Source organism: Mandrillus leucophaeus, unplaced genomic scaffold (genome assembly GCF_000951045.1).
Source record: "Mandrillus leucophaeus isolate KB7577 unplaced genomic scaffold, Mleu.le_1.0 Scaffold119, whole genome shotgun sequence".
Lineage (NCBI taxonomy): Eukaryota > Metazoa > Chordata > Mammalia > Primates > Cercopithecidae > Mandrillus > Mandrillus leucophaeus.
In genome coordinates this window covers 1446098-1456873 of record NW_012100209.1, presented here as the reverse complement: position 1 = coordinate 1456873, position 10776 = coordinate 1446098, and the positions used below count along the sequence as shown (strand labels likewise).

At 34.8% G+C, this 10776-nt stretch overlaps 1 protein-coding gene across 4 annotated transcripts in view; it reads left to right on the top strand.

Annotated features, from left to right (window-relative positions):
* The window catches only part of FYB (FYN binding protein), a 179829-nt gene that overhangs the window by 156116 nt on the left and 12937 nt on the right, over positions 1 to 10776 (top strand). For 3 of the 4 annotated variants that reach the window (XM_011966185.1, XM_011966194.1, XM_011966175.1), the window contains 5 exons: positions 468 to 605; positions 2264 to 2289; positions 4411 to 4477; positions 7217 to 7316; positions 7771 to 7933. In XM_011966185.1, the coding sequence (XP_011821575.1) occupies positions 468 to 605; positions 2264 to 2289; positions 4411 to 4477; positions 7217 to 7316; positions 7771 to 7933 (494 nt within the window). The remainder of the gene's footprint in view (positions 1 to 467; positions 606 to 2263; positions 2290 to 4410; positions 4478 to 7216; positions 7317 to 7770; positions 7934 to 10776) is intronic. The other variant, XM_011966203.1, reaches the window with a different exon arrangement.

Sequence of the window (10776 nt, the reverse complement as noted above, 5' to 3'; positions counted from 1 at the left end):
CAGGTTCAAGCAACCCTCCCACCTCAGCCTCTGAGCAGCTGGGACCACAGGTGTGCACCACTGCACCCAGCTAATGTTTTTTATTTTTAGTAGAGATGAGGTCTCACTATGTTGCCCAAGCTTGTTTCAAACTCCTGGGTTTAAGCAGTCTTCCCACCTTCCCAAAGTGCCAGGATCATAGGTGTGAGCCACTGCACCCAGTTGTTTAAAACTTAATCCTTAGGGACTTGCTTCACATTTTAAAAAGTGGGAGAATTCTCACTTAATAGAAAAAAAGATCAAGTTCATAGGAGCGGTATTCAATCACCACGATCTATAAACTTAATAACACTATTTTGTCCAATAAAATGAGTTGTTTACTGCCTGAATTATTAATGTGGTATAATTATAAGGAATCTGAATGTCCACACAATGTCTTCACTTGCCACTGATTATGACATTCTGATCAATGCCTGCATGCTCCAAAGCTCCACACTACAGGTTCAAGAGAAGAGTAATACGTGGTCCTGGGGGATTTTGAAGATGTTAAAGGGAAAAGATGACAAAAAGAAAAGTATACGAGAGAAACCTAAAGTCTCTGAGTCAGACAATAATGAAGGTTCATCGTAAGAGTCAACCAACCAAATCCAGTGTACAATAACTACACTAATATGTATTTAATCAAATGCTACTAATATTCTATAAGCAATAACCAAATTTTGATAGACTTAAATCACCTTAATGCAATTTTCTATTAATCACCTTGGCCCGGTTGATGGTGTCACCTTTATGGTCATGCGTTACATAAAAGAAGGCCAAGTACTCAGAAATCATCCTGCAGTTCGAAGATATATTTTACTTTCTTCACAAAAATGTGCAAAAACACACGTGTACACATAAGTGCACACATACCCTCTCACGCTCATGCACACAGTCATACACAAACACTAACACACCCATTTAGTAGGACCTTTTAAAATACAGCATTACATCTGAAAACTCACAACTCCAATGCCACATTTTACTACAGAGTATTTTATATTGAATACTCTTCAAAATATACACTCTTTTTTAATAGTTTGAAATAAAGAACATAATTTTGAATTTTTTTCTAAATACAATAATTAAAGACTTTTAACTCTGTTACGCTATAATGATATATTAATAATTTTCCCTGTACTAAAAGTATTCTAAATATCTTAAGTTTGTCCAAGTAAAATCTAAGGCATAACTTTTATCATTCCATTCCAAAAATAACCCTTTAGTATACATTCCACACATATGAATTTGAAAAATCTTAATCATATTCCCTGGTACAAGAAAATCTTTCTGTTTTATATTTACCTTATGAATTCACCACATTTAGCTTAAGTCTTTATAAGATGTTAATTCCATATAGCATTCCCAGTTGGGTTGTAAAACCCCAAAGCAACAAGTCAATACACAGTACACTTGAAATTCTAGGAAAACACAAGAAACCTTCTCTTCTCTTGAGCAGCATTACTCAAATATAACCCTTACTGAAAAATGAGAGGGGTTTTTTTTTCTGCTTCAATTACATACTATCCAAATCTGATTTGGGATCATTTGAATTAATGATCCCTCACACTCTATTCTAACCAGACATTTCTGTCCTGTGCACCATTCTTTCCGTGGGGTGTGTGTGTGTGTGGTGTGTATTTAGAAGTCATATTTCAGAAAATAGAAGCATGGGTCTTCTTTTGTTGCAGCTAAATGCCACCTAATCCTGATTTCAGATCACTTTAATTAATAAGCTGTCACTCTCCGGTTTAAGTAAATATTCCTCTTATTCACCATTTTCCTTTTTGGGAATATATATGCACACGTTGGGAAACATGTTAATTTTGAGTCTGTATTTCTACTCTTTAAATAAGCAGTTTGGAGGCAGAGATATGTATGCCACAATGCCTCCAAAATACTGAATCCTTTTCATTTACTCTGGTGTGATATTATACCCAAACCTCACATAACAAATCTGGAAATTTTGATCCAATGGCTGTGGGCAAAATAAACCAACTGAGTATCTTGACTCTGCACGTTTTGGCAAACATTTGGGGTTCAAAAATTGTCTTGCTAAGTTCCAAATTGATAAACAGAAATGGACTTAGCGGAGAAATGGAGGATGAGAAAGAAATAATGGTCAACAGATGAAGTAACCTAATATGCCTCCAGGCTGTTGCCTCTTTATACTCTCCTACATAACTGAATCAATTTCTGTGTTCATGTTAGTCTGATTATAATTGTGTTGTCACTTTCTTTGTAGTTTCCCTGCTCCTCCTACACAATTGGGTAAGTAATAAAAACTAATAGTATGTTCTATATGTTCATTTCTTGCAGTGTGGTAGTGCCAAAGCATTGGATATAGTCACAGTAACTGCATTGAAGTCCTGACTCTGAAAATAATAAATTGTGTAACCTTAAGCAAGTAACTTTACCATGGGTGGCCACAGGTGCTCAATGATAAAATAGCAAGATGAGAAAAATAAAAAAGATTGATAGTATTTAAACTGTTCTTCCAGGAGCCACTATTGGGTTAGGGATAAGTGGGAAGGGATGAACACCCATTTTCCCTGTGTCCCCCAGCCCCAATTCAGTCCAAGCTTGATACATGAGACTTCGGCATTAGGATATCTAAAAACATGCCAGATTACATGCCAGTAAGGCTCTTCTAAATCTAATTTCTTTGAATATTTGAATGGATAGTTTATATTGTATTTGGAAAATGTTAAATATAACAGCTTCTTTATACAATTTCAATCAGTTACTGTTTTTTCCCTGCTGAGACAGATCTTTAGATGTTTTTAAAATTTACTTTGAACAAAATAAAATGTTGTCTTAAGAATATTCAGGGACTTTCAAAAAGTTTATTTATTTTAACTTATAAGTATATTAAAAGAAAAACCAACACACAGGTAATCTATTCGTCTATAGACCCTTTATCTGACATTAGAGCTTTCTTTTCAGTTATGTGAAAATATGTAAGGGATAAACTCAAACTGATCAGTGCCTGATAATAAGCTTGTATTCCAATCTATAATATTTTTAAAGTATTCAAAAAATTAACTCTTCAAAAAGTAGGTGTAAAATGGAACAAAAGTAATCAGTTCTGTAAAAAATAAGGTTTTGTTAGAATTGCTTGTTGTTCTTAAATATGTTTTAAGTGCATGTGCACGGAGTAGTAGCTTTTGACCCTTCTAGATGATATTTTTCAAAGTATTTATGTTTCATACAGCTAAGCAAGTTTCATCGTGTGAAATTAATTAACCTGAGTACACACGAGGGTGGAGGATATGGAGGGGGGGAATTTATAAAGGAAATCAATTCCTTGCCACTACCAGAGAGCATTTAAACTTTTTACGGTAATGACTCCTTAAAATACTTGCAATTTCTCCAACTCAGTCTCTTCAGCTTCATTGGCTGTAGAGCAATTAATAGTTGCAGAGAGTAAGCATTCTTCCTTAATTTTTTATTTATTTTATTATATTTTGTTTTGTTTTATTTTTGACACGGAGTCTCGCACTCTCGCCCAGGCTGGAGTGCAGTGGCGCAGTCTGGGCTCACAGCAAGCTCCGCCTCCCGGGTTCACGCCATTCTCCTGCCTCAGCCTCCTGAGTAGCTGGGACTACAGGGGCCCGTCACCATGCCCGGCTAATTTTTTGTAATTTTAGTAGAGACGGGGTTTCACCGTGTTAGCCAGGATGGTCTCAATCTCCTAACCTTGTGATCCGCCCACGCTGACCTTATTAATAAGAAGTCTAGAAGGGAGAAAAAGCTCTAATGATTGGAAAAGCCGTTGAACCAGTTAAGGTCACGACAACTTTTCTGCCAATACTGTTTCTCAGTACCTGTTGGTATCAGGAGTATTTAGTTAAAAGAAATAATCTTTCCATTTAAAGGTGGTGCCACTCCTAATATCACTGTAAGGTAAAAGGTAATGGGAAACAGATCAGTGAGGCGAAGGAAAGGAGGAAGGAAGGCGGGAGGGGGACATTTAAATAGGATGATATATATTATCACAGCACCCTAAATCCCATAAGAATCTCAATTTCTATCTCCACTTCATCCTGCCAATGGCCAGTAATGTTGATTTGTTTATCAGCAATTTGCCACTTCTGACATTCATTGCACTTGTAGATCTTCAGATAGTCATAGCCACTGTTCCATGAGTTTTTTTCCAGATAACAATGATTATCATTATGGTCACTGGTTTTTTGAGGATAATTTAACCCACGGCAAGTAATAACCTCTCCCCTTTCAGAAGCAGACAATGCTTCCAGGAGAAATGTACCGAGACACTAGGAAAACTTGTATTGTCCTTGAAGCAATCTTTATATTAAAAACGTCATTGAATGCTCATATCAAAATCTAAACTAACAGTGCTTCAACCTTTGATATTTTGTCTTTTGTTAGACATGGGAGATGAAGTTTACGATGATGTGGATACCTCTGATTTCCCTATTTCATCAGCAGAGATGAGGTAACTAAAATGCTTCCATTACAATGAAGTAATGAAAATGAGAATACTCAAGAAAATTCAATTGAAATAAAAAGCCAGTGGGATTGTGTGTCTACTGTGTGCAATCCTGTTGGCTCTGACCTCCTCTCTAACGCTGTGTTTCCTTCCGATCTCAGCTCTACCTCCCTGCAAGGTTTGAGAGTAGGTACCCCCAATCCTTCGTCCCAACCTCCACCCCTTTCTCCCCTCATTCTCTTCCATCCCCCTGGTTCTGCTCCTTGTTTCCTGATTAACCTTGGGCCTGTGACTCACTGGTGTCTGGTTTATTTATTCATTCATTCACTGGGAAACATGTTTAAGATCTCGGTCACAACTAGTCTCACTGATTCTTCTCCTCTCTTTATTTGTACTGTTTTCCCCAAAACTTTTTTCTTGAATATACTTCTTAGCTTACATCTCAGCTCTCAGCTCTCACTCATCTTGTTCAAGCCACCTCTGTCTTCTGCAAGATAGTTTCCTTTATGAAAAAAAGAAAAAAAAAAGATTTATTTGTAAATGGACTTTTAGGTAGGTTACATTCAAATCTTAAAAAATTAATTTTAGGCTAAAATTGTATAAAATCAGTTAATATCAAGTAATACAAAAGGAGTGCCTTTGGATTTTTTTTTGAAATAGAAAATAACATGGTAGGATGCTTTCTCATAATCCAATAAATACATGAAATGATTTGATACATACTGGGTATAAAAGCAAGAACACCTATCTAGCTTTTTCAGGAAAAAAGAAAGATGACTCAAAAGATCCTGTATTTGAATAAAGGATGAAAGTAACAAAAATGGAATGCAGTAAGTGGTGTCTTCTGAGTTGTACTGGTAAAAATGCATTAGTAAATGCTAAGTATTAATTTTTGCCAAAATTGTTAAACTAATTTTATGGAACTAGAGAGAGTATCCAGATCAAAGACTCTGAAGGGAAAATATGCCATCATTCATATATGAAGATCAAGTTCCACAGGCAACACAAATAAGAAACATGAAAAGAGAATCGTTGCCCTTTTTTTAATTCTCTGTGAAACAAAAATGGAATCTTCAGTAATATGTTCAAGTTTTACTATTTCTCACCAGTGGTGTTTCAATCCTTTACAGTTGTTAATACTTTTTTTTTTTTTTTTTTTTTTTTGCTTTATATTACTGTAGAAATGCTATCACATTCCATAAAATCACTCTAGGAACCCAGAGTCACACACGGGCTGTATTCTTCAAACAAAATAAACCCCAGCTGACTAAGCTTTATGGGATATGGACAATTTTCTTCCCCATTTTGCTTATTTTCAGAGTTTAAAGCAAGTTTGTGTTCTCCAATGTCGTATTCTATTTTTAAATAAATTTCAATAAAATTTTTAAAAGATACCTTGTAGGGCATTTCTAAGTTTCATGTATATTCTGATTGCCCCAGAGAGTTCATCTGGGACAGTATTTCCACAAATGCCCAGACTACCACAGGCAGTACTGCGGGCATTCGCAGAGCCTGAGCTAGATATTGTGCCAGTTCTTTCCACAATGAATGAACTAAAAGCTGAGATTCCAAAATTGAGAATTAAACTTAAAATAAATTGGTTACAAACGAAACTTTATCTTAGATCATCTAAATAAAAATTCTTATATTCTAATTTTTAAAATGCTCACTAAAGATATCTACAGCCCTTCCCTACCATTCATAATTTAACCCTAGTGAATGGTTCTCAACCTTGGTTACAAATTAATATCATGCGGGAAGCTCTTAAAATGTGTCCATCACTACATGGACCTCGCTCAGACTAAATTAAATCTTAAAATTAATTTAAATTAGAATGTCCAGGAATTGGGCAAGAGCAGTAGTATGCTTTAAAAGCTTCCCAGGTGATCCTCTGTGTGGACAGGCTAGAAAATCACTGTTTTAGGCATATTCACTTATATTAGGGTAATTGGTATCTACAAAATATAGTGGATTTCTATACCTGGATCCTAGCAGTTAAAAAAAATAAGTCTATTAACTCATCTAAACACTTAGGATGTGCTTATCTTTCTTACTTTCTCCCTCTCCCACCTCTGTCTCTCTCTCTCTCTCTCACACACACACACAAACACACACACACACACACACACACACACAAACACACACACGGACAATTGATAAAGTGATGAAGATAAAGATCAATAATAGCCATTTTTTTAAAAAGCTCCTTCTTATAATATCAAAAATCTTAACTGTTACACAAGATTTTTTTTATTAACCAAAACTCTGGCTGCATTTTAAGTAGATTTGAACAACATAACATATAAATGTTATAAACCATAAAAATTGATTCTTTTTTGAAGTCTTCTTTTTTAAAAATCCCTTCTTATGACATTTGCCAAGCTACATAATTATCTAGAAAGGGTTGATAATTTAGGGAGGTTTAAGAATAGATTAAGTCATATGAAACCGCTGACATGCAACCATGTTTAAACCATGACTCAGTGATTTTATGTGGTTCAGTATAAGAAGGAATCTAATCTCTCACTCCCATTTTAATTCTCATAGTCTATATTCGCTTGAGGAAACCCTTCTACATTATGAAATGTTATCGTTTATTACGACCACAGTTACTGGATTTCTAACAAAAAGAATTAACTGAAACAAAAAGTTAAAAATATAATGTTATGAATTGTCTCTGTTATGGACTATTCTTTTAATATTTTCTAAACAAAGTGTTGTTTTATGTGTGTTCTGCCATCCTAGTCAAGGAGCTAATATTGGAAAAGCTAAGACAGAAGAAAAGGACCTTAAGAAGCTAAAAAAACAGGAAAAAGAAGAAAAAGACTTCAGGAAAAAATTTAAAGTATGTCAAATCTAAATATTATACAAACTACAAAGCTCTACTGAAAAATCCAATGATTTTTAAGTACCAAAATGCACACTTTAAAGTGTAATTATCAATATTACCGTTAGCTATTATAACCCTTTTATTTTGAACAAAATTTATTTTAGATTTAAATTTATTTTTATAAAAGATTAAGCAAGCTATAATATGCACAGTATTCATACTATGATAATCATCTAAATTTAGCTGTCCTTTGAACCTTAATAAGAAGGTTTAAAATAATTGTTATATTAGGTTGATGAGGTTATGAATGATGTTTGTCCCTCAAAATTTTCTTTAATATTCCTACATTATATTTCTAAAACACTGATTATCTCTTTAGCAAATACCTTTTTAATGAATCCATCAATAAATAAGTTGTTTCAATAATGCACATAAACCAATAATTTAAATATTGTTCTCTTTTTTTTAGTATGATGGTGAAATTAGAGTCCTATATTCAACTAAAGTTACAACTTCTGTAACTTCTAAAAAGTGGGGAACCAGAGATCTACAGGTAAAACCTGGTGAATCTCTAGAAGTTATACAAAACACAGATGATACAAAAGTTCTCTGCAGAAATGAAGAAGGGAAATGTAAGTCACTGCTTATACTACAATATATACATATATGTCACCCCAGAATTTAACAACCAGACATGTTTTAGTGACGACTCTGTGTTTACTAACTGTTCTATCTTTTTGCTCTATCCTTTGTAAATTGTGGCAGTCATTCAGAAGTTGGTCATTATGCTGTGCTGAAATCAATGTATTTCATTCTCTTTTTATTTACCACATACTATCTATATACTCTGTGTCAAAAATAATGCCAAATTACTGCTTCTCAAAATGCAGTCCTACAGACTATCAGCATCAGAAAGCCCTCGTGTGTGTATTAAAATCACAGTTTCCTGGACCCACCCTTGACTTGCTGAAACATGAGTTCTAGAAATCAGGTAAAAACGTGATGATAACTTTTTCCCTAGCTCGTTCATGTATACACTAAAGTCAGAACCACTGTGCTAAAGTAGACAGTGTCTCTTGCTCTGGCCTGGTTTTAAAATTATGTAGAATTTCAAATTATACAGAATTGTGTAGAATTCTGGATATTTCACACCTAGAATTTCCGGTTTTCTTACCTTGCAAATTCACTTGTTTTCATTTCTTATTTGAACACACTTAGTGCAACATACTAGTCCAAATAAATCCAAAAGCGTTCCCGTCTCCTTTGACTTTATCAGCTATTAAAGTTGACAGATGGGAGCCAGGTGCAGTGGCTCATGCCTGTAATCCCAGCACTTTGGGAGGCTGAGACAGGATGATTGCTTGAACTCAGGAGTTTGAGACCAGCCTGAGCAACATAGCAAGACCTAGTCTTTACTAAAAATCAAAGAAAAATTAGCCAGATATAGTGGTGTGTGCCTGTAGTCCCAGCTACTTGGGAGGCTAAGGCAGAAAAAATCACTTGAGCTGAGGAGTTCCAAGCTGCAGTGAGCCATGATCCCACTGCTACACTCCAGCTGGGGTGACAGAGTGATACCCTGACTCAAGAAACAAACAACAACAACAAAAAAATAGAAAATAAAAGAAAGCTGACAGATGAAAATATGTTTATCAAATTAAAAAAAAAAAAAGCTTATTTAAAATCCAGAGAAGAGTAATTCAAAATTACATTGTCTTATATTTGAAACTGAATAGCCACCACAGCTGCCCCATATCAGCTTAGTCAATCTGCATGGAAAACATGGACTCTGAGTTTAATTTTAATGGGAGGAAGGTGACTCAGGGACAGGAATTGAAATGGAGTTTCAAGAATAAAACACAGTGACTCAAGGGTGGAGGAAATGGATGTAAAGTTTATCACGGAGGAGGTGTGGTTGGCTTTTCAAAGGAAAATATGGAATGTGGGTACAAAAGATAAAGGGCCGCGGCAGTGCAATATTAAGATTGGAAGTTCACTGAAGATAATGTGTAGAAAGATTCCCAGGGGACAAAGAAAACCCCCATTCAGACTAGGATTTGCAAGGATCTACCTTAAGGAATAGCCATAAGTGCAAAAAGAACTATAAGCATCAAATTGCATCAAAAAATATTTAAAAATTCAGATTTTTAAATTATTAAATGCTATGATGAATATACCCAATTGAATGTTCTAAATGAAAATTATGATAGTAATATGATGAATCTCTCATGACACATGGTAGAAAAAGTAAGAAAGCTGTTTAATTTGGGGTAGGATTTATAGCCATGTTATAAAATCATGCAAATAAGAGAAACTGAACAAAAAAAAAATTAAATACCAAAAAAAAAGTCTCAATAAGGTGATAAGTCTTAATGATATGGTTTCTGTCCTCTACTTTCCAAAAATTTCCCGTTTTTCACAACAGAGAATTGTCCTAGTATTTGTCACATAGACCTCTCTCCGGGGCACAAGCTGAAGCTTGTGCATATCTTGCCCTTGGTATGGTAGAAGAAAATCTTGCCATAGTGACCTAAGTCTCCCATGCTTAGCAGCAAGTCTTATCCAAAGCAATGCTCCTCCAACTTTGAAGTACATACACATCAATGGGGATCTTGTTGAAAATGTAGAAGTGAGGTCTGATATTCTTCTTCTTCTTTTTTTTTTTTTTTTTGCTTATTTTTTCCCACCTTACATTTATAAAAATGGCATGACATTCTACGGGTTTTCAGGCTCCCAGGTAATTGATGCTGCTGGTCCTTGGATCAGCATGGATCTTCACATATCCTAAGTAACAAGGATGTGATGATCTCATCAACAAACATGTATGGATATCGATGGACAGGAATAGATATGGCACCAGTAAGAGAAATTCAGAGAAGAGACTCTTATCTTCCTAGGAACCAGCAGACTTTAAGAATAAGTAGCCATTCAGAATAACTGCATAATCTAATATCATTTTCTACTTGAACATCAATAATTCTAAGTACTATTACAAATACTGGAGGTCTCCTGTTCTCTTAGAATGTGTCATCTTCTAAGAATTAGAGGTAAAAAGGTTTCATAAACTTCTGATAGATTACAGTCAAGAGTTTCATTTAAATATCTTTTTTCTTTCTGCTGTAGTATCAATGCACTTTACAGTTTCCAAGTTCATTGTTAACTACCTAAATTCTTAGATGGCTTTGGGGTACATCTCAGACGGGATGGAAACCACATGATTATATGGTAGCACTTATATACATGTTGCTTTTTGTGTAAAGACTTTCTATGGGCTGGATTTTTTCTCTTTTTTTTAACTGTTATGTTACTTAATAATTGTAGATTTATTTTATTTTATTTTATTTATTATACTTTAAGTTCTAGGGTACATGTGCACAACGTAAAGGTTTGTTACATACGTATACATGTGCCATGTTGGTGTGCTGCACCCATTAACTCGTCATTTACATTAGGTATATCTCCTAATGCTATCCCTCCC